Consider the following 24,654-nt stretch of genomic DNA (forward strand, 5'->3'; position numbering starts at 1 on the left):
TGGGCACACCTGAATCCAAAATGTCTTCATATTGCAGACATATTGCATATTGCATATACACACATACATACATACATATAGTAGCGATCCTGTGTCTGGCAGGATGAAGCAAGCACGTTGGTCCTTAGCTAAAGGAAGTGTTCCTTTTAGCTTGATGGTTAACGTGTTGGGCTTGTAAGTTGGAGACTTTGGGTTCGCAACCAAGCCTCGCCTGTGTTGTTACAATATATATATGCCAATATGTTATTTAGCCTATTCAGCCAGGGGAGCTGTGTGGACAAAGAGAAGGATTAGTGTACATAGAACAATTAGGCAATTTATGAACAGTCCAGTGTGCGCTCTGGGCGCTCAAAGTGCTATTTCCCAACGCACCCTAAATTGCATGACTACTCTTTTTTCATTTTTACTAGCCTACTGTTTTTTGCTGCAAGAGATCTTGCAAATCTTCTCTTAAACATACTTTGTTTAGATTTATTTTTATTTTTAATCAGCAAGGAACTTTCTGGCACCGAGAGCCAAGCATGACACGTGACTCCGCCTCCAGCAGCACTGCATCAAGCCACCCTGAACGAGACCGGAAACTACGCGACTTTGCTTTCAGAATAAAAGTATAACTTGTCACTCGACTTTCAGAACAACATTACTGGGGCTGTTGATTTGCACCGCGTCAACCACACATTGTTCTGATAATATGAAGAAGCGGATATGTGATGCATGCCTTCCATGATGACAACAGCAAGCGCTGTTGGATTTTACTTCTGTGGTCAAATGAAGGACACATAATAAACAACAGCTACATCTAGATTGTATGTCCCAGTGGTTTGTCAAAGGGGCCAATGAGCTGTAATTGGTTGGCTCACTGTCACACAATGGTCTGCATCATGTGTTCCTCTAGTGTTTCTCAACGTGGGGTCCAGGGACCACCAGGGTCCTTGAGGGGATTCCAGGGGGTCCCTGGAAATGTATGAATTGTTAAACTTCAGCATTATTTCACCTTACAAATGATTAGAGGATGTAGCACTCTCGCCTCACAGCAAGAAGGTCCTGGGTTCGACTCTCGCCTGGGATGCTGTTGGTAATGTGTCCCCACATGCCTTGAGTTTGCATGTTCTCCCTGTGCTCCCCTGGGGTTTCCCTCCAGATAATAACCCCATTACAACATGCAAGAAGATGGTCATTTGACCAGCGAAGTTGGTCCCCGGGCGCTTCACTGCAGCTGTCCACCGCTCCTGGCCAGCCCGTGGAGGAGGACGAGCCAGGATGGGGAGGACAAATTTCACGCCGCCTCTAAGCATGTGTGTGTGTGTGTGTGTGTGTGTGTGTGTGTGTGTGTGTGTGTGTGTGTGGTGTGTGTGTGTGTGTGTGTGTGTGTGTGTGTGTGTGTGTGTAATGTGTACAGTGCATGCATTGGTGCATTGTGATAAAGATGGTTTGAGCCTCCTGGACAAAATCATAACGAGCAATAACAATATTCTCAGATTTGGGTCTGAGAGACAAGATGTCATCAGATGGGGGGTCTGTGGCCTTCAGGCCCGGACTGGCCATCGGGAGCATAGGGAGGTTTCCCGGTAGCCTGGCCTGCTAAATTCATCACAATGCAGGAAATGAAGTGTTTGATGCTCAATATTTCCTGGGGGAGGACCCCCAGACCCCCCACTTAATGTGCCCCCATGTTCAAATGAAGCCTACAAGTTCAAAGTGCCTGCACTATATTATATATATAATATACTTATTGTGTAATTTGTACAATGGTGGCAGTTCACAAATATTCTAGCCTGATATTCAGACTGCATTGTCAATTCATAAACTCATTTCCTCTTCATCTGAGATTGCGCTCACTTCAGAGCATTTCTATGAGGGGGCGGAGCTTCGGTCTTCCCCTAACCAATCACTAAAGACCCAGGTGTCCACGGCAACCTAACCTCGCGTCACCAGGCTCTTGCCGAGGCAACCGGCCGGCACGGCAGAGCAGCCGCAGCAGTCTTGCTAGTCACAAGCACAAGCTAACGCAGCCAAAGTCGGCCGACTTTGGTTGCTCAACATGGAGAAGCTGGCTAGCATTAGCTAGCTACGTTATCTTTGGCCACAGCTGTGTCTGTTTCTGTTGTGCATGACTGACAACAGCATTAGCCAATCAGCGCCCATGATTGGATTTTCAACGGGAGAAATTATGTTTGTTCATAGCGATTCCAGACCAAGAAGGGCCAAATCCACAACTGTGGAGTAGGCGTGGCTTCGAAGGTCTGGAGCCAGGCTTAAAAAATTCACCAGAATGCAGGAAATGAAGACCTGACTGGGGCTATATTCCCGGCCTGAATGATTTTCACAGTCCGCCGCTGGTGGACTTGACGTGTGTAGGCAGTGTTGGGCAAGTTACTTTCAAAATGTAATATACTACATATTACTAGTTACTTTCATTTGAAAGTAATACGTTACTTTACAATATTACTGTCTGTGTAGAGTAACTCGTTATTTATTATTACACTACTTTTGCATTACTGTCACCAAAATAACAGCAGCAGCAGAATGACATCGCCGCCCCGGAACCATCCCGAAAAATAATTTCACCCATCTTAAAGTCAGTGTAAACATTTGTAATTCTATAGGCTATGTTATCCTTTTCCTTTGTTATTGTCATCTATAGTGGTTATTTGCATAAAAACACACACTTTGATTAGGAAATGATTGCATCCTTATTTAAAAATTTGATTTGATATAAACAGTAACAAAATTTATAAGTTGTGTTACTTGACAAAGTAAATATTACTGAGTTACTGCTACATGTAAAAGTAATATATTACTTTTGTAATGACCCCCAACACTGTGTGTAGGCTACTACATTTGGCGTCCTTGATATGAATTTTGGGAATGACTGCTCGACGAAAACATTGTTGTTGAGCTTTTCTAAAAAAAAATAAGAGAGAGAAAAAGAGCCACCTTTCAAAGAACAGAACTCGCAGCAAGTATTTGACCATTTCCCCCCTCCACACCGTTTGTCAGTAAGACTTTTATTTTGAAGGATTTGACAGGAAGTGTTTCTCTTGATGATTTGCGGTGATGATTAGCTGGACCGCGGTCCGTCAGAGTAAACGCTCAGCAGCAGCGATTCACGGAAGATGCTGAAGAAACGGGAGCTGCTGGTAAGTTTCCCTCTGACTGACTTTAACAGCACAAATATCATGTGAAGTAAACAGCTCCGCAGCCAGCTGCTGGCCCAGCAGACAGGCGGCTAACATGACAGCTAAACCCTGAGCCTCCGTGACGCGAAGCCTGTTGTTTCGCTAGTTTACCTTTCAGGCTGGAAAGCTTCGACTCTAGTAATGTTAGCCTGGCTGGAACGTTAGCTGTCATGTAGCTAGCAGCAGCTAACGCTAGTGACAGTGTTTACATGGTGGGATGAGTCGGTAGCTGTCATGTAGCTACCTGCCTGTAGCTAGCAGCTAACGCTAGTGACATTGTTTACATGGTGGGATGAGTCGTTAGCTGTCATGTAGCTACCTGCCTGTAGCTAGCAGCTAACGCTAGTGACAGTGTTTACATGGTGGATGGAGTCGGTAGCCCCACCGGCTTTTCATCTGTGTGTGTGAGTGAATGTGGAGAACCTCCGCTTGAGTCTTTCTCTCCGTCTGTCTGTGTGTCTGTTTCACCCAGCCTGGCTCACCTGCTACGGTAGCTAGCTAACCTGAGCTAAACGTGTGTGTGTGTGTGTGTGTGTGTGTGTGTGTGTGTGTGTGTGTGTGTGTGTGTGTGTGTGTGTGTGTGTGTGTGTGTGTGCTCATCTGCAGCAGATGTGGAGATGCTGCTCGAAATATGTCCCTTGTTGGAAATGTTGACCTTGTTGTCATTTTTCTATTTGGCTCGTTTGAGGTTCACCCACACTTACCACTTACAACTTACAACTTACCACTTACCACTTACAAGACAGGACTTGTGAACTAAAGTCACATGTAGATTGTTTATTCTTGGTGGTGACAGATCCTGCAAGCTCGAGTGTGTGTGTGTGTGTGTGTGTGTGTGTGTGTGTGTGTGTGTGTGTGTGTGTGTGTGTGTGTGCGCGCGCAGTGCACAGCAACTGAATACGTACGTTTATCTAACTAACATGATGGATGTGTGTCTCTTCTGTGGTCTTCATAGGCCCAAAGTGACCTTACTACTGTACTTTGTGTATATATGATATATACAGAACTGTAACACTATTTAGGTGCTTAATGGTATAGGCAGTCTATGTGTCTGACAGTATGAACTGTAACACTATTTAGGTGGTTAATGGTATAGGCAGTCTATGTGTCTGACAGTATGAACTGTAACACTATTTAGGTGGTTAATGGTATAGGCAGTCTATGTGTCTGACAGTATGAACTGTAACACTATTTAGGTGGTTAATGGTATAGGCAGTCTATGTGTCTGACAGTATGAACTGTAACACTATTTAGGTGGTTAATGGTATAGGCAGTCTATGTGTCTGACAGTATGAACTGTAACACTATTTAGGTGGTTAATGGTATAGGCAGTCTATGTGTCTGACAGTATGAACTGTAACACTATTTAGGTGGTTAATGGTATAGGCAGTCTATGTGTCTGACAGTATGAACTGTAACACTATTTAGGTGCTTAATGGTATAGGCAGTCTATGTGTCTGACAGTATGAACTGTAACACTATTTAGGTGGTTAATGGTATAGGCAGTCTATGTGTCTGACAGTATGAACTGTAACACTATTTAGGTGGTTAATGGTATAGGCAGTCTATGTGTCTGACAGTATGAACTGTAACACTATTTAGGTGGTTAATGGTATAGGCAGTCTATACCATTAACCAACAACTGACAATGTTGTGCACACCGGATAGTTAGTTAGGTTAAGTTAGTTAGGTTAAGTACATACATAAGTGCCTGGGTAGCGAGCAGATGGCGGTATTTGACAATTTAGCAGCTAAATCATAGATTATTGAAAGATATTCCATACTCCAGACTGAAATGCTATAACAGAAGTATTGGCCAGAATGACATGAACATTTATTGGACACTTATTCAGCGGGTATCTTCTTGCATGTTGTGTTCAGGTGCACTGTAATTCTTTTTTTGTTTGTTTTTGGTCAACATCTTTTTGTGGCGGTCAAAATCCTTTTGTGGCGGCCGCCACAAATTCCTTTATGTATGGGAAACACTGAGGCAGTCTATGTGTCTGACAGTATGAACTGTAACACTATTTAGGTGGTTAATGGTATAGGCACTAGGCAGTCTATACCGGTTAGGAGAGCGTTTTGAACAGCCGTTCCCCCGTATTGCCTAGGCCTAAAAAAAAAAAAAGTTCGGTTCCGGTTTCGACCGACCCTGTCGATTTACGTGCGACCCAAATTTATTTTATGAGCTTGTTGATTTGGGTGGCACTAAGGGGCGGGGTTTGCCACTGCCCGAAGGTGCTTTTCGCTACGGATACTTTAAAACGAAAATGGCAGGGAGATTCAAGATTCAAGATTTTTATTGTCACTCCATAGTACAAGTATCACGTGTGAAATTCTTGTGCTGTGGACTCCGTTTACAACATAGTAAAATATAACGGGGCATATGAGTGCAAAACGGAGCATGACGGACATGTGCTTTGTGTCGCTTCTCTGCCCATGCAGCACTAGCGTGCCAACCAAAATTGTGAGATTGGGGTTAAAATAATTTGAAAACGTGCTTCAGGAAGTTTAACAGTGCCCTTGTATATTCGTATCAGCAGCCATACTCTGAACCTGTTTTGATTTTGGGAGCGTCCCCCACCCCACCTCTCTCTCTCTCTTTTCTCTTTCAGCCCGTCTCACATATGCTCCAAAACAAATGAATCTCATGGCAGTTTAACAAGCGTGTAAACAACGCGACTCTATAGCAAGATTGTCTGGACAAGTGAGGACACAAACACATCGGCTACCAAAATATATTTCCCTGCTGCATGTCATGATGACATCGGCAAAAGTTTGGATGCAGCAGCAATGCCTTTCCCCCCCACACTGCCTGATAGACAGGTAGGAGATTAACAGCCTCTGACTGGCAAGGGCTTTGAAACTACGGTAGCCTATAACAACTTTTTATTCATTGGTCATTCATTGTGATATAAATTAGTGACATTTTCCCCAAAATACTCATGGTTCTGTGCTGTTGGTATTTGGTAGCCTATCTGATGCCTGCAGTGCGGCGCCGCGTCAATTAACGATACGTCGATAATGACGCTTGCGCAGCAGCAGGATGATGTATTCACGCAGATTTTCAGTCCTAAATATCAAACATGTTTGATATGAAAGCATTCATATTGACTTAAATATTTTGTTCATATAAAAACGTGTGTAGAGCACAGTGGTAGAGTACATGTAGGCTATGTTATGAAAAAAGTATCCATTGCTGCTGTAATTTTAAGGAAAATAAAAAATATATATATTTCCTATCTATCCCTTGCTGCCACTGGAAAAAAATAAAAATTAAATAAATTCCCTACCGACCCATCACCTCAACTGACAAACACAGGAACCAAACTTTATTTTTTTTAAGGCCCTATTGGAACGCTATATGACCCTAATACTGCACGAGTGTATATATCATATACACACAAAGTACAGTAGTAGGGTCACTTTGGGCCTATGGTGTTCATAGTGAAGTGAATATGAGCATCAGTGCAGACTTTGCTTTGTTTGCTGTAGTTGGTTGGGTCAACAAAGCACACCGCAGGTGTGTTGTTACAGGACTGACACTCAGAACATCATGGCTGCCTGTGAACACAGCCTGAAGCCCCACTCTGTAACACAGTGGAGTTCACTCTGTAACACAGTGGAGTTCACTCTGTAACACAGTGGAGTTCACTCTGTAACACAGTGTAGTTCACTCTGTAACACAGTGGAGTTCACTCTGTAACACAGTAGAGTTCACTCTTTAACACAGTGGAGTTCACTCTGTAACACAGTAGAGTTCACTCTGTAACACAGTGGAGTTCACTCTGTAACACAGTGGAGTTCACTCTGTAACACAGTGGAGTTCACTCTGTAACACAGTGGAGTTCACTCTGTAACACAGTGGAGTTCACTCTGTAACACAGTGGAGTTCACTCTGTAACACAGTGGAGTTCACTCTGTAACACAGTGGAGTTCACTCTGTAACACAGTAGAGTTCACTCTGTAACACAGTGGAGTTCACTCTGTAACACAGTGGAGTTCACTCTGTAACACAGTAGAGTTCACTCTGTAACACAGTGGAGTTCACTCTGTAACACAGTGGAGTTCACTCTGTAACACAGTAGAGTTCACTCTGTAACACAGTGGAGTTCACTCTGTAACACAGTGGAGTTCACTCTGTAACACAGTGGAGTTCACTCTCCTCACTAAAGCTGTGTTCACACCGAGATATTTATTTTTCGCTCTGTCGCTCGATTCACCCCTTTGGAATCGCTCTGTCGCTGTGTTTAAATCGCTCGTCAACAGGCACACGAATTGACGGACATCTGGGGGCTATAACGTTACACAGGAGGGTGCAGGTTGGGGTTAGTATTAGGGGTGTCAAAAATAATCGATTATAAGATGCATCGCGACGCGGACATGCACGATTCTGCATCGATTCACAAATGTCAAAAATCAATTATTATTATTTATTTTTTTTATAATCGAATAAAATATAATGGAAGTACATGCATTTGTTTATTTTAATTATGGATCATAATACAATGCAATTCCAAATGCACTTTATTTTAAAAGTAGCCACACAGTGAGAAAAAAGAAAGTGAGAAAAAATAAATCATGTCTTGGGGAAAAAAAGTGATGCATCGATTTAAGATGCATCGATAATCGTTTTATAATCGAATCGTAGCCCTCTGAATCGTAATGGAATCGTGAGGCCAGTGAAGATTCACAGCACTAGTTGATATCAGTTGTAGTTGGTTACACAGGAGGCTGGTTTGGGGTTAATATCAGTTGTAGAGGGTTAGGGTTAGGAGGCTGGTTTGTTTGGTATCAGTTGTAGTTGGTGACAGTGCAATTTGTTATCAGCTCGGATCAGGATGCAGTTTGACCACAATGAGCCAGCAGAATTAAACAGTATTTTTCATCCTGTTTTCATCCTAGTGTTGAGCGACATCGCTTCATCCCACAGCCACCAAACGTGCTGCAACGCAACGCAACGCAACGCAACGCAACGCAACGCAACGCAACGCAACGCAACGCAACGCAACGCAACGCAACAGGGCAAAACGAACCCTCGATGTACGTCTGTCCACTAAAAGTGCTTGTTTTTGCCACTGACAGGCTCAGATTGTTGTAAGTGTGTGACAACATGGAAACCAGAGGGAAAAAGTGTGTGTGTGTTGTGTGTGTGTGACCAAATCTTCACTTGATCCTTCACTTCACCTGGGCCCATAAGTAGGGATGGGTATTGTTTGGATTTTGTCGATACCGGTTCCGGTTTCGGTACTGGTTATCGATACCGATACTTATCGATACTCTTATCGATTCGATACTAATCTCCATAATTTGGTGCAAAAAATAAAGACATGGCATGAAAAGATGCGAAAAGATTCAACTGTTATTTTGTTATTACTTATTACAAGTAGGGATGCAGGGGTTAACTGGTTTGAGTCTATTAACCGCCATTTAAAACGTCAGGGTTATATAACCGCAGAGGCTCCGCTACACAGAGTGTTTTGTTTCACAACAGTCCGCTAGTTTAAACTCCCATGCGGCGCAGACGGCGATGGAAGGAGAGGAACCTGTCTCTCTCGCTTCGTTTCCGCACAGACTATTTAGCGGAGGCACCAAACACAGGCAGCTGCATGCCTCCCAGTAGTAGCCAGTCTGTAGCCCAGCCATGGACGCCAGCACCAAAATAAATGTTGCAATACATGTCCCTGCAAGGTTTCTGAGATGAGGGGAAAGTCTGAGCTGGTGTTACGTTAAACCAAACGTGGGGAGGAGGCAGCGGATTTGTTTAGCGTTAACATACAGTCAATGATGTTAACGTTAGCTGTTGTGGCTAATGTTAGCTTGCTGGCCGCGGCCTAGCGTACATAGTTCAGCCGGCAGCGATCCTCAAGCTCGTTGTGACCAAACATCCACGCATTTAAAGCACTTCATGGGATGAGCTTCAGAGCTGGCGTAAACCATAGAGAACCTCATGCTTTACACGAAAAGAAACGTCCAGGGTTTGTGTCTTAACTCCAAAAGCAACCCGCAAACGTTCCATGTAGGCCTAAGCTAACGTGAAGTTATCCTTTATTTATCCCCATGGGGAAATTCATCCTCTGCATTTGACCCATCCTCTACTAGGAACTAGGGATGCACCGATATGAAAATTTTGGCCGATGCCGATAACCGATATTAACATTGCTGTTATGGCTGATAACCGATACTTACCGATGTCGATATGATCTGTATAAAACCACATTTTTATGATCATCACATTTTGTACATACTGAAAAACACGTTAACACTGAATTTGAAAAAGTTATGCATTTCTTTATTTGCAAAGCCTTTGGAAAAGCCCATAAATCATAGATTTACTGCATTATTTCATATCAATGTGAAGAATTTGGCTGATAATGATAACCGATATTAACATTGCAACATCTGACCGATACCGATATGACCGATATGTTAAAAAATGACCAACATCGGCTGATACCCATATGGTTGCCGATATATCGTGCATCCCTACTAGGAACCTTCCTAGAACTAGGAGCAGTGGGCAGCCGCAGTGCAGCGCCCGGAGACCAACTCCAGTTCTTTTGCCAGTGCCTTGGTCAGGAGCACTGACAGGAGTCTTAAGCCTAACATACATGTCTTTGATGGTGGGAGGAAACCGGAGCCCCCGGAGAAAACCCACACAAACACGGGGAGAACATGCAAACTTCACACAGAAAGGACCTGGGACAGACCGGGGTTCGAACCCGGGACCTTCTTGCTACCCACTGAGCCACCGTGCCGTCCTAAGCTAACATAGCTAGCTGCTTGGAAGTCATGATCTGACTGAGACCAATAACAAGGAAAACAAATATGCACATTTACATAAAAAACACCAGTCAGCATCACACGATCACAGTGTCCTTTCTTTCATCTAGAGGAGCATTTTCCAGTTCAAAGTGAAACGACACATGATGGCTTATAGTAGGGGTGTCAAAAATAATCCATTATAAGATGCATCGCGATGCGGACGTGCACGATCCTGCATCGATTCACAAATGTCAAAAATCGATTATTATTATTTATTTATTTTATAATCAAATATAATGGAAGTACATGCAGTTATTTATTTTAATTATGGATCATAATACAATGCAATTCCAAATGCACTTTTATTTTAAAAGTAGCCACACAGTGAGAAAAAAGAAAGTGAGAAAAAATCAATCATGTATTGCGGAAAAAAGTGATGCATCGATTTAAGATGCATCGAGATGCATCGATAATCGTAATCGAATCGAATCGTAGCCCTCTGAATCGTAATGGAATGGAATGGTGAGGAAAGTGAAGATTCACAGCCCTAGCTTATAGTGAGGCTTTCCATGCATGCATCACTTCAGAACTGACCCCAATGCAAAATTCAGATGGCCCATTTAGTTGCCAGTAACGTCATGCCAATAAGAGTCTAAATGACTCTGCCTTTTGTGTTTTATCTGCAGACTAAGCAGCTATAGGCTTTCACTTCTATAAAAGCCTTTATTTGTTTTATTGACTAATATTGAGTTATCACTCTCACTCACACTTTACTAAAACAATCATATTATATCAGAAGTGTTGTTGTTTGTTTTGTGTTCACAATAGTGATGTCAGTTAGATTTGGTTAGGTCAGAACTATGGAATATTAAATCATCCTTCTTTGCTCACTACATCTGCCCTTTCTTTCTTTTTGGGCCAGCGCTAGCGCCGCCCCGTAGAGCCTACATGTCCACTCTATTTGCGTGCCGATCTGGTCATCTGCCCTCCACCCCTCAGAACGCAGCTTTGTAAACATACGTTGCTGTCTTGCTTTTTGGTGTTTGGAGTAGAATAAACTTCCAGCAGAGAACATAAAGGCTAAAGGGATTACTGTGAAGTTGTCTGTGTTGCCCTGGTCTCGCTGGCCAGCCTCCTCTCCCTTCCGTCCGAGGAGTCTGGCGCCGCAGGTCTCCATAGTGGGATTGCGATGGGCGGCGCTTAGCGGCAGTGCCCTTGGAAAATAGTTTCAAACAATCCAACTTGCCGTTTTCAGCGTGTAGCGACGAGCTAGCGTGTAGGTTTCTGCCGTTAGCTTGCTAGCTAGTTAGCGTTGTTGTTTTCCCTGAGGTGGCAGGGCACTGTTTACAGCGACACACAGGGAGGAGGGAGCGGAAGCCGCTATGATTGACATGGTCGGAGCCAATGACAGAGCTTCTTAAGCGGGGAGCGGACATCCGGCTGGCAGCGTCTGAAACCGACGCCTCCAATGGGAGAGCAGAGTAGAGCAGGGGAGGGTTTATCCCAGTTATGGAGACCTGCGGCGCCAGACTCCTCGGACGGAAGGGAGAGGAGGCTGGCCAGCGAGACTAGTGTTGCCCTGGCTGTTTGCGTTTGCTCTCTCTCTCTCTCTCTCTCTCTCTCTCTCTCTCTCTCTGATGTCAGCATCACCTGACACCTGACATACATAGCGACACAGTCGTGGTTGTACTCATTTGCACAAAGCATTTCAGTAAAAATAAAGACACACAAGAAATATCTCGGCAAATAAATGTATATTTATTACTTTTCATGAATCAATTCAAATTGTTTTGGAAATATCTAATGAACTAATTGTTATTGTGGGATATTATGAACCAAGTACCTAACAACTAATGAAAGAATTGATTACAAAACACTAAGTAATAATGTATCTTAGTAGGAGGCAGTTACAGGCAGAGGGCCCTTATTTAAAACAGCAATGCCTAATTAGTGCTGATTTGATTTATAAGTATCCTCATTTGCCTTGTATATTTTTCTTCATTTTGTTTTTTGCAAGTTGTATTTTTCTTAAATTCTTTCTTCAATTGGCCAAATTTTTGTCTGTACTGTATAGTCAAGAAAAAATAGCGATGATATCGGGAATAATATCGATATCGGCAGATATCCAAATTCAGATATCGGATCGGATCGGAACTGAAAAAAAGTGGATCGGTGCCTCCCTATTACGATTAATAAACGATTATTTCATCTGTTTTTTTATGAACACTGCCCTCATAGATACAGTATCTAACAAAGTCTGTAGTGTAATGCTTCTCAAAGTGGGGTCCGGGGGCCCCCAGGGGCCCCTGGGACTAAATCTTATCAAATGTGTCAAATCTGTGTCCGTTTAGAACCACTGCTGTACTGTACTGTGTTTTTGCTCATGTTATCCTCCATGCTGACTGACTGACAGCTCATGTTATCCTCCATGCTGACTGACTGACAGCTTGACTTTGAGTGAACGCAGCCTAACCTTAACTGGACGGGGCGGAGACACATGCCTGAACACGACAAATATTTTTTAAGGGTACAGTTCATTGGGGACGGTATTAACCGAATTACCTTTAATTAATCTAATTAATTGACATGAGCAAGCTTTTGATTGATTGATAGATATATATACTTTATTGAACTGTAATGGAAAAATGACTAAAATGCTTTGTTGATTCATCAATAATGAGATTATTGGTGAATCAACAAAGCATTTGAGGGGAAATTCATACTATCACCAGCGCTGAACATGCAGTTTACAATAAAGACAAACAAACAGGAAATAGAATAGTAAAAAACAGCCACCATCACACAACTGTACAGTATAAAACAAAGATCACATACGGTAAAATGTCATCACTTAGACCCTCTGTCGCATTGAAATTTAAAAAACCTTATGGCAGCAGCTAAAACGCTCAGTGCTGCACCTTGGCAGTACAAAACGGCCTCTAAAAGTGCTCCATAGGCTTTTAAAACACCTGGAGCCAGTTGCACCAACTGGTCTTACACTGGTCTTAAGCTAAGTCGGTCGTAATTTTACGACCTAACAGCTACGCCGGTTGCACCAAGAGGGCGTAAGCCTTTTTCTCACTAAGACCGGTGGTAAATATTACGCCTGGTCAGGAGGAGGCGTAAGGTGCCTGAGATCTCTGTGGTCGTCTATCAGCGGAGACCTGCTGTGATTGAGTCGTCACCGTCCTCATCGTCGTCAAGTCGCCTTCGAAGCATGACGTTCGATTATAACAAACTAGTTGTGTGGCTCAGCCTTCCCAAATGTTGAGGGTCGGTTTTTAGAATTTAATACATAGAATTGGGAACGTTACATTCAATTTCATTCAGACTGCCTGGCACTCAATCGCCGCCATTTTCCCCCGGAGCTTCCACAGGAGGAGGGAGGGTGGGAGGAGGGAGGGTGTAGTGACGCACATACAGTAGTGGACTGTGAGCGTAGTGGCACAGTGACGGCGCGAGGCACATTTTTGGGCCAATCAGGGGGCATTCCCCGGCAATTCACATGGACGCGCATTGCTACGACCAGCGTAGTTAAGACCAGACGTAAGCCGTGTTGGTGCAACAGGCGTAAATCCACTCTAAAGACTGGTCTTAACTAAGACCGACGTAGGAGTTACGACCAGGCATAGTTAAGACCACTTGGTGCAATTGGCCCCTGGGCAGTAGGGCTGTAAAAATTGTCCCAAAATTATATTCGAATATTCACACATACACATTCCTCAGAAAAGCACATGGCGGGTCAGTCAGTCAGTCAGAGTGACAGAAAAGTGCAGGGCAGGTCAGTCAGTCAGTCAGTCAGTCAGTCAGTCAGTCACAGCCACAGAGAAGTGCAGAGCGACTGCTCCAGATTCCCTGGAGGTCAGCCTGGTTGGACCGTCAAGCCACACCGAGGCGTGATGTTTACACACAGTCAGACACACAGAGAGCTCCTCTTCAGCTAGACTCATCTGCTCTGCAGAATAATAATCATACACTCCTCTGCTTCAGACATGAAGGTTTACTCTCTCATAGGGAGGGCTGCTTCAGGCATGAAGGTTTACTCTCTCATAGGGAGGGCTGCTTCAGACATGAAGCTTACTCTCTCATAGGGAGTGCTGCTTCAGACATGAAGGTTTACTCTCTCATAGGGAGGGCTGCTTCAGCAGGCATGAAGGTTTACTCTCTCATAGGGAGGGCTGCTTCAGCAGGCATGAAGGTTTACTTTCTCATAGGGAGTGCTGCTTCAGCAGGCATGAAGGTTTACTCTCTCATAGGGAGTGCTGCTTCAGGCATGAAGGTTTACTTTCTCATAGGGAGTGCTGCTTCAGCAGGCATGAAGGTTTACTCTCTCATAGGGAGGGCTGCTTCAGCAGGCATGAAGGTTTACTTTCTCATAGGGAGGGCTGCTTCAGCAGGCATGAAGGTTTACTTTCTCATAGGGAGGGCTGCTTCAGCAGGCATGAAGGTTTACTCTCTCATAGGGAGGGCTGCTTCAGCAGGCATGAAGGTTTACTCTCTCATAGGGAGGGCTGCTTCAGCAGGCATGAAGGTTTACTCTCTCATAGGGAGGGCTGCTTCAGCAGGCATGAAGGTTTACTCTCTCATAGGGAGGGCTGCTTCAGCAGGCATGAAGGTTTACTCTCTCATAGGGAGTGCTGCTTCAGGCATGAAGGTTTACTCTCTCATAGGGAGTGCTGCTTCAGCAGGCATGAAGGTTTACTCTCTCATAGGGAGGGCTGCTTCAGCAGGCATGAAGGTTTACTCTCTCATAGGGAGTGCTGCTTCAGCAGGCATGAAGGTTTACTCTCTCATAGGGAGTGCTGCTTCAGCAGACATGAAGGTTTACTCTCTCATAGGGAGTGCTGCTTCAGCAGGCATGAAGGTTTACTCTCTCATAGGGAGTGCTGCTTCAGGCATGAAGGTTTACTCTCTCATAGGGAGTGCTGCTTCAGCAGGCATGAAGGTTTACTTTCTCATAGGGAGGGCTGCTTCAGCAGGCATGAAGGTTTACTCTCTCATAGGGAGTGCTGCTTCAGCAGGCATGAAGGTTTACTCTCTCATAGGGAGTGCTGCTTCAGCAGGCATGAAGGTTTACTCTCTCATAGGGAGTGCTGCTTCAGCAGGCATGAAGGTTTACTCTCTCATAGGGAGTGCTGCTTCAGCAGACATGAAGGTTTACTCTCTCATAGGGAGGGCTGCTTCAGCAGGCATGAAGGTTTACTCTCTCATAGGGAGGGCTGCTTCAGCAGGCATGAAGGTTTACTCTCTCATAGGGAGGGCTGCTTCAGCAGGCATGAAGGTTTACTCTCTCATAGGGAGGGCTGCTTCAGCAGGCATGAAGGTTTACTCTCTCATAGGGAGGGCTGCTTCAGCAGGCATGAAGGTTTACTCTCTCATAGGGAGGGCTGCTTCAGCAGGCATGAAGGTTTACTCTCTCATAGGGAGGGCTGCTTCAGCAGGCATGAAGGTTTACTCTCTCATAGGGAGGGCTGCTTCAGCAGGCATGAAGGTTTACTCTCTCATAGGGAGGGCTGCTTCAGCAGGCATGAAGGTTTACTCTCTCATAGAGAGATGTATGGGTAAAATGGGTAAAAACACATTCACGCTGATCATCAGTGTGTGCTTAGTGTGTGTGCCCTACCAAAAGAAAACGTTCTCAATGGCTTCTGTGGGCTTTATACTTGTGCAGAATCGTTTTATTTTGAAAATATCCGACTGGAAGTCGTATTGTTATTATCGCTAACTAACACAGGAGTGCAGCCGGTCAGTGCGGTCTCTGCTTCGTTAGCTGGTTTAGCTCGCTGGCACGACCAGACGGACCAGACTCCAAAAACAGATGGAATTAAAATGGTTTTGTATGCAGGAGACAAGGCTACAGCTGCAGCAGACAGTAGTTCTGGCTAATGTTAGCTGGATGGCATGACAATGACATCCTCACGTTAGTTAACGTGTAATGTTAGCAACGCTACGTTAGCTAGCATCCCGCTAACTAAGACTATCAAGCAGATTCTGTTACGTTAACCAACATGGAATTCAAGATTGCTCAAATGTGTTGACAATCTGGCTATGCTGTCTGTTAACTAATGTTAAACCATCTAAGAGCAGGTTTGGGTTTGGCTATATGGTTTCAACTTGAACAGAGCAGCAGAGCAACGTTAGCTGTGTGGATACCCAACACCCAGGAACTGCTCAGTGATTTTCACTTTTAAAGCATTTAGTGACATATCCCACAGTGTGCACTGTGCACACTATATGTCACTAACGGCAACGTGAACGTTCACAATCATCCTCAGCGAAATCTGGTAGCGAGGAATTTTTTCCGATTCGATTCACACGTCCGCATCGCGATGCATCGATTATATGATACATTTTGACACCCCTATTATCGGTATTTTCACATTGAGAGGAAACAATGTGGTAAATCAATGATGTATGTTTTTTTTTAAATGTCACATGTAGGGCTGCACGATATGAGGAAAAGCTGCGATGTGCGATAACACTGTTCAATATTGCGATGACGATATGACCTGCGATAAATAAAAAAATGCTATAAACAAAAATATTAATGGTAGGGGTGCTCCGATCCGGCTAAGCCACGATCCGATCCGATTCCGATTCCTGGGGTCACGATCCGATTCCAGAATCGATTCTCGATTCCAACGATTCTCGATTCCAGAATCTAGAATCGATTCTCAATTATGTAGTTTTATAATAACACACAAAGGTAAATCTAAGACAAAAAATGACAAATGTATTAATGCTGAACTTCAAATTCAACTTCTGAAGTATTACAGTGAGGGCCTAAATTCATTTTGCAATATGAGTGTGTTAATTTAAGCATACGTATCAGTAAGTGGCACGGGATTCTCAAAGCCATTATTTACATTTTTACTTCAATGTAGAACAGTCATTTCTTACACATGAGATTACTTTTAGCCTTTTAGTCATAACGATTATTGAAAGATATTCCATATTCCAGACTGAAATGTTATAACAGAAGTGGAGTATTGGCCAGAATGACATGAACATTTGGACACTTATTCAGCCGGTATCTTGCATGTTGCGTTCAGGTGCACTGTAAATATTTTTTATTTATTGCGATAAGACGTGACTTTTGCGATGTGTTCATCGTGCATTTTCATATCGCGATGACGATGAAAATAAGATTAATCGTGCAGCCCTAGTCACATGTCACTTATAGAAATCGGCTGCACGGCTTAAAGAACAGTTGGAGAGATTTCAACACCAGCTCCTGTTCGCACATGAAACCAGTGCCGGTAACGTACTGAACAGGCTGCGAAGAGACTAGACAGTCGATTATCCAGACAGACAGAGAGTCAATAGCTCCATATAGTGCAATACAATACCTTGATCCTGTTTGACTGTTTGTTTTGGTGCTCTGTGGTCTGTGGGCCTTATGATATGTACAATGTCCTGCTTCTCCTGGTTAGAGGGAGATTGGTGACTGGGATAGAAAGATACCTCTAAGCAGCTTATCCTGAATGAGAGCAGGATGTGAGCGGCTAGTGGGATAGGATTCACATGAAAACACTCTGAAACTCACAGAGTGAGTCAGGGTGCAGTGTGCACGGTGCTGTGTGCACGTCACGTCAGGGTGCAGTGTGCACGTCACGTCAGGGTGCAGTGTGCACGGTGCTGTGTGCACGTCACGTCAGGGTGCAGTGTGCACGGTGCTGTGTGCACGTCACATCAGGGTGCAGTGTGCACGTCACGTCAGGGTGCAGTGTGCACGGTGCTGTGTGCACGTCACATCAGGGTGCAGTGTGCACGTCACGTCAGGGTGCAGTGTGCACGGTGCTGTGTGCACGTCACGTCAGGGTGCTGTGTGCACGGTGCTGTGTGCACGTCATGTCAGGGTGCAGTGTGCACGTCACATCAGGGTGCAGTGTGCATTGTGCAGTGTGCACGTCACGTCAGGGTGCAGTGTGCACGGCGCTGTGTGCACGGTGCACTGTGCATGTCAGGGTGCAGTGTGCATGGCGCTGTGTGCACGGTGCACTGTGCACGTCACGTCAGGGTGCAGTGTGCACGTCACGTCAGGGTGCAGTGTGCATGGTGCAGTGTGCACGTCACGTCAGGGTGCAGTGTGCATGGTGCTGTGTGCACGTCACATCAGGGTGCAGTGTGCATGGTGCAGTGTGCACGTCACGTCAGGGTGCAGTGTGCATGGTGCAGTGTGCACGTCACGTCAGGGTGCAGTGTGCATGGTGCAGTGTGCACGTCACGTCAGGGTGCAGTGTGCACGGCGCTGTGTGCACGGTGCATTGCAGTTTATATAAAGTGACCACATGGCCATTTATTTATGTAGCAGTTAAAGCAGTTAAAATGTTGTCAAACCTCACAAAGGATACATGCATTCAGAATACAGATAAGCATGGCTATTCTTTACAACATAGTAATCCCTACATACAGGTAAGCGTCATTCAAATCTGAAACCTAAATTTAAACCCAAACCCAAGTCCTAATCCGTATTTAAGCTCTTGTAGAAGTGAGCAGCGGCCATATTGTGATTTTTCTTCATTGTTCTATCCTTATTTGACCCTTATGATGAATATAAGGTCGCTTTCACATATAAGCTGTTTGGTCCACTTTAACCGCGCCAGAGTTCCTTTCCTGGGATAGTGCGGTTCGTTTGGGGTGGTGTGAAAGACCAAACAAACTCTGTTGGGGAACAAACAAACAAACTCTGGCGCGCTTGAAAACGTGGGTCTCGGTTGGCTTCCAAGTGAACCCTGGCGCTAGGGCTGAACGATTTGGGTAAAAAAATCTAATTGCGATTTTTCTGACTGATATTGCGATTTCGATTTAATTTCGATTTTTTTTTTAATTCTAGTTTCAGTGCAATATTAACTGTAATAAATGTAAAACACAATGGAGCATTTGCCTACCATATTCAAACATCACAATCAACAAACTGCTCTATATTATAATGCAAGGATGAGAACTTTGATTGCTTCCAGCAACATTTATTTATTTGCTTTTCAAACAGCTGCAATTTTCTGTCTCAGTGTGAGACACAACTCAAGTCATTTTTAACAATAAAACAAAAAACAATTACAGCTTTGTTAATGTCTTTCTTTCCAAGACCTTTCAAACAAAAATAGGTAGCAGCATTTAAAATGTTACACCATACAATCAAAAGGCGAATTGAATAAAGTGCAGAACAAATAAAACCTTAATGCCATGCCACACTTAATGTGGCATGCCTTACGCAGCCTTCTTTCAAACCTTTCCACCGCCAATAAAAACAAAAAAATGTTGCCTGCGAAAAAACAAACTAAAAACATTTTTTAAATGTTTTTGAAACATGAAAAACACTGACTGGATTTTCACTACTACTGTGCACTGACTGGATTCTCTACAATGTAAGGGCAGCTATCTAACAACACTTGAAGTGCATGGCTTCAGCTGAACAAGCTGTGTTTTACCTATGTATCCAAATTAATTCTTTGATTTAAAACTTGTGACAAACCTTTACCCCTCCATTCCTCTCTCCCTCCAACACTCACAGATTTTTTGTCAAGAAAACTAGCGTATTAACTTTAGCTGGTTTGAGACATGAACGCTGGCATGTGACTACATTACCACCAGCACTGAACACCCTCTCGGATGGTGCACTGGTCGCAGGTATGCACAGATATTTGCGAGCCAGTTTGCTCAGTATTGGAAAGCTAACACTGTGCAGCTTCCACCAGGCCAGGGGGTCATCCTCTGAATTGATGCTAGAAGATAAGAGGTAGGAGTTTAGCTCAGCTTCTATTGCCTCCTGGAAGAACACAGCAGATGAAGCAGGGGGACGAGCATCGCCGCAGCTTTTGAAGTAACTGCCCAAGGATCGCTTGGCCTTTTTTGGAGCAGATGGCCCGGCTCCTTCCTGTGCTGCACTTTGAGGCACAGCAGCAGCATCTGGGGGTGATGGCAGCCCTCTTCTCCTGCAAAACACAAACACAACACAACTGTTAAGTTTCACATTAATGCAATTCACAGCACACACATTCATTCACACATCAAAGACGGGGCACAGGGCAGGCTATATACACAAGCAGTGTTTCAGTGAAGCCCTATTTTGCCAGGAAAGGAAGGGGAGAGGATGAGGAAGGGGAGAGGATGAGGAAGGGGAGAGGATGAGGAGAGAGGAGAGAATTAATGCAGGTTACCTTTAGTGCCACATGCAGTTGTTCCATCTCTGTCTTCACCCGGGCCTTGAGTTGTGGGACATTCTCTGGACTTACGTAGCTTGTTCGGAACCGGGGGTCCATGAAGGAACTGATGTCCAGCAGCTCCTGCATGTAGAGGATAGGAATGAAATGTGGAATGAAATTCCATGTTGAAAATTAATGAAAAATCAATGGAATAGAACAGAATCAGATCAATAGGCAGGATTGAAAATGGCATTATTTGGCATCATTGAAATCTATCAATTCCCATTCCTACCTGTGTGGCGAGGTCACTGTATTTATCCTCCAGGTAGTCAAGGGCTTTTGACTTGATTGCCTTGGTAAGGTTTGTGTCTGCATCCTTTTCTGCCAGAGTTTCTGTTCTGAAGAGATGCAGGACTGGCTTCACATATGATACGCTTACATATGCTTCACCAGAAAGGGCGTCGGTGAACTCCTGTAATAAATAATAATAAATCAGTCAGTCTTGTAGAGCGCATTTCAAGGACCCAATGTAGTGAACAAAAAAGCAAAAATAAAACAAGAATTCTAGAGTCCACGTCAAAAAGAATAATCAAAGACAAAAAATTAACCTAAAGTTAAAAAATGATGGGGGGGTGGGGTTTAAAAAAATAAAACAACAACAGAAGTCCCCGTATTCTAGTGTGAAAAGGTGGGTTTGTACCTGTAGAGGTTGCAGCGCATTGTTGATCGATTCAAGGACCTCTATGTCTTGCCAGCTGGGGATCAAGTGACGTGTCTTCCGGTCTTGAGAGAGAACCTGCAGAGTGTAAAGTGCAAACTAAACTTTAGGGGTGTAGTGACCACAATGTGAACCCCGTCCCCAATCCATTTACACAAATGAAATATGGTGAATTCGAAATGGACATTTTCACCCAAAGGTGACAAGTTTGCACGCCTGAGTCAGGGGCCCTCACCTGAGTCAAGGCACTGCGCTGCTCCAACACTCTCTGGACCGTCCTCTGCTTTGAGCCCCATCTGGTTTGACACTCTGTGATCAACGAGTGCTCCGGCAAACCTAGCCCTCGCTGTGCCTCTCTCAGTGCGCTCTTCTTCTTCCAGCTATGTGAGAAATGGCCAATCAACCGTTTACACAGCCCTGTAGCCCGGGCGACACGCTCCATCACCTCATCATCTTTCAGAGCATTTTCTGAAAAACAAAATAATTAAGCAAATTATTCTATAAGTACTACATAGCTGTATTGCATTTTAAGATTGGAAATAATTAGACTAATAATGATGTAGGAGGGAGAGAAAGTAGGGAGGAGAGAGCAGAAAGCTGGGAGAGAGGACATTTGAGTAGCTACTACAGAATCATTCCATTTCCCAGACTGACAATATATTGGCTATATAATATATTGGGGGAGGTGAAGAGGGGCATTTAGACATTACTGTAGGCTTACCAAGCTAACGTTACAATACAAGTACTGCACTCAGGCAGAGTCAGACTGAGAATGTTAAGTGAGAGGGGAAGAGGAAGGAAGCTAACCAGAACAAGTAACGTGAGCTAGCAAGTTAGGGCTAGCAAGCTAACTTTACTAGCTAAATGAGCTATCTCCTTAGGGAGAGAGCTAGTAAAGTTAACTTGCTAGCCCTAGCTGGCAGCTGCTAGGCTAAATAACGTACCGATGGCGAGGTGTAGTCTGTGGCCGAAACACTGCAGTCTGGTCCATCTGTTGATTGCCATAGCTTTGATGACATTTGAAGCGTTGTCGGTGGTTATGCACGTCTGCCACTTCGCATCCAGGGACCAGCTAGATAGAAACTCCTGCAGGCCGAGTGCAATGTTGTCCCCTGTATGATCGTCTGGGAAGTATGCGGTCTGGAGGCAGCGACTTTTCACCTCGAACTCTTCATCGATGAAGTGGACTGTTAAAGATAAATAGGGCTCGGTCGTCCTGCTAGACCACATGTCTGTTGTAGTCGCATAGTAGTCAGCCCCCTTTAGCTCATTCTCCACTTTCTTCCTGCATTCTGCATACATTTCAGGAATGGCTACGTGGCTAAAGTACGTGCGTGAGGGAACTACATACCGCTTGTCGAGCGTTTGTACAAGTTGTTTAAACCCTCCTTTGGTGACCGTATTTAACGGCACCATGTCCTTTGCGAGGTAGTAGGCTATTGATTTGGTTATGTCACGGCGTCTTCTTGAGCCAGCATCATAGGGTGTAACAGCCGCGAACAAGTCTGGAACAGTGCTTTGTTTAGCATTAGCAGTGCTAGGAGACGTAGCCTTACTGGACTTTGCGGCTATACACTCCTCGTGTAGCTGCCCGTGGTGTTTTTTGAGGTGTTGATAAAGGTTTGTAGTAGGGATGTTCATCAATTATCGAAAATCGATAATCGATCGTTAAGGATTGGAATCGATCCTGTGGCATTTGGATCGATTTTTTAATTATTAAAAAAAAAAAAAAAAAAAATTTTTTTTTTTTTTTTTGGACTAGGTTTGGGTGGAAATCGTTCCTCCTCGCCCCACTCCATTGCACAGCCGACTAACGTGAGGTGGAGCTTCATATACCGTAAATTCCGGACTATAAGACGCACCGGTCTATAAGCCGCGGGACCAAAATTGACTATTTTTTTCTTCTATAAGCCGCACCGGTCTATAAGCCGCGGGTGTTTTGATGTTTAATTACCATATGAAAGGGTTCGTGCACAGAGAGGAATGTCGGGAAAGCGATGGCTGTTTGGGGAAGCTCCCATTTATTAACATTTCAACAAAACAAAACAAAAGTCAGGTCACTAATCCCCAGACAAAATCACACAACAATAGGCTATATGTGCAGCAAACCTGTAACCAGAGAAGTCAAGTCACTAATCCTCGTCTTCCTCTTCTTCCTGCGTACTGAAACCACCAAAGTCCTCATCTTCAGTGTCGGAAACGAACAGGTTCAGGGTGGCTTCGTCAACCACTCTCCTCTCTCCTTCATTGTCACTCAAAACCAACGAACTCCTCTTCATCACTGTCGGCATCGAACAGCCTCTGAAGCCTCTGACGGCCCTCAGCGCCAGCTGTGGCGGCGTCATTCTCTTCATCCCGCAGCAGTCCAGCGTTTTGGAACCCCTTGGTGATTGTGGATGTTTTCACACTCCTATAATATTCCGTGCTGAGACAGTTCCTCCTGCTGCACCGTCCAACGCCTCACCATTGACTCATCGATGCCCAGGTTACGCGCGGCTGCTCTGTTTCCCTCTTTTAATGCGAGATTGACTGCTTTCAACTTGAAAGCTGCCTCGTGTGAATTTCTGCGTACCTTCCCCATGGTAAGTGAGAGTGTTGCTTCTACTGCTCGTTCTCATGCTGTCGAGAACGAGCAAAGCTTTTTTTTGGTGAAAGAATCCTCCAGGGCGCTTCTTGTTAACAGTCCGAGTGAGTGGCAGGTCGAACGTCAAAGGCACTTCATCCATATTTATGATCTGCTCCGGTTCGATGGAATATTCCTTGATCTTCCTTTGTGTGAATTCGCCGAAGTTTGTGATTTTCTCCTGGTAGTCGGGGGAGGGAGTTGATGGCCGAGTGGCCGTTTGCTTACCGTAATTACCATATGTAAGTGGTCACGCACAGAGGGGATTGTCGGGATGGCTGTTTGAGGAAGCTCCCATTTACCGTATTACCGTAACATTTCAACAAAACAACATAACACAACACCACCGTTGTTTATTTTTACAGTGCACACAGTGTCCGCGGTGTGGTGAAAAGAGGGCAAGAGAGGAAATTAAAACAGAAGTGGATTTATAGTTAGAAAGAGTGCTAAAAAAGAGAGATTTTATTTGTATTTTTTTTTTTTTTCTGAAAAAATCCATAGATAAGACGCACCGTTATATAAGCCGCAGGGGCCAAAAAACGGGAAAAAAGCCGCGGCTTATAGTCCGGAATTTACGGTAGTCTCTAGTTTTCTGGCTGGGCACGGGCCTTTGTGCCAACAAAACTGTTTTAAACATGAGAAATTCACACCGGCATGCGCCGGGGACAGCAGTGTTGGAGAGGAGACACATTGAAATAAAGAGTTCATTGAGGAGAACACGTTGTCTTTCGTATTTTCTGCCATAGGCATTCATTTTGTTAAAAAAAAAAAAAAAAAAAAAAAAAAAAAATGAAAATATTGAACATTTTCTAAGTATTAATAAAATCGATAATCGATAATTGATCGTTAATTCTCACCGATTATCGATTTTGGAAAATTTTCAAAATGAACATCCCTAGTTTGTAGTATTGCCTTTAGATGTGGCGATCTTTGCACAACAGCGCCTGCATATTAGGGGTGGGGGAAAAAATCGATTCACCTAAGTATCGCGATTTTTAATGTCACGATTTTTTGGATCGATCTTTTATTCCAGAATCGATAATCGCAAATTAATTTTTTTTTTTTTTTTTTTTTTTTTGGGTGCTTGCAGTCAGGCCACTCACTGAACAGCAGGCCAGGCGCCGCCTACTGGTTTACTAGTGGTTTTATTACTTTATTAGTTAGTCTGAAGTAATAATTACACTTCAGGGTTAAAGTGGGTGCATCTCATTGTAAAATTGGACT

At 44.2% G+C, this 24,654-nt stretch overlaps 1 protein-coding gene across 1 annotated transcript in view; it reads left to right on the forward strand.

Annotated features, from left to right (window-relative positions):
• Window positions 1–3,102: 3,102 nt before the first annotated feature.
• The window catches only part of LOC310800040 (calcium-transporting ATPase type 2C member 1-like), a 183,865-nt gene continuing 162,313 nt past the window's right edge, over window positions 3,103–24,654 (forward strand). Inside the window, exon 1 of the mRNA XM_083662633.1 lies at window positions 3,103–3,140. Coding sequence (XP_083518759.1) covers window positions 3,117–3,140 — 24 coding nt within the window. The 5' untranslated portion in view covers window positions 3,103–3,116. The remainder of the gene's footprint in view (window positions 3,141–24,654) is intronic.

This window comes from Poromitra crassiceps (genome assembly GCF_964638095.1).
Source record: "Poromitra crassiceps genome assembly, chromosome: 29".
Taxonomy (NCBI): domain Eukaryota; kingdom Metazoa; phylum Chordata; class Actinopteri; order Beryciformes; family Melamphaidae; genus Poromitra; species Poromitra crassiceps.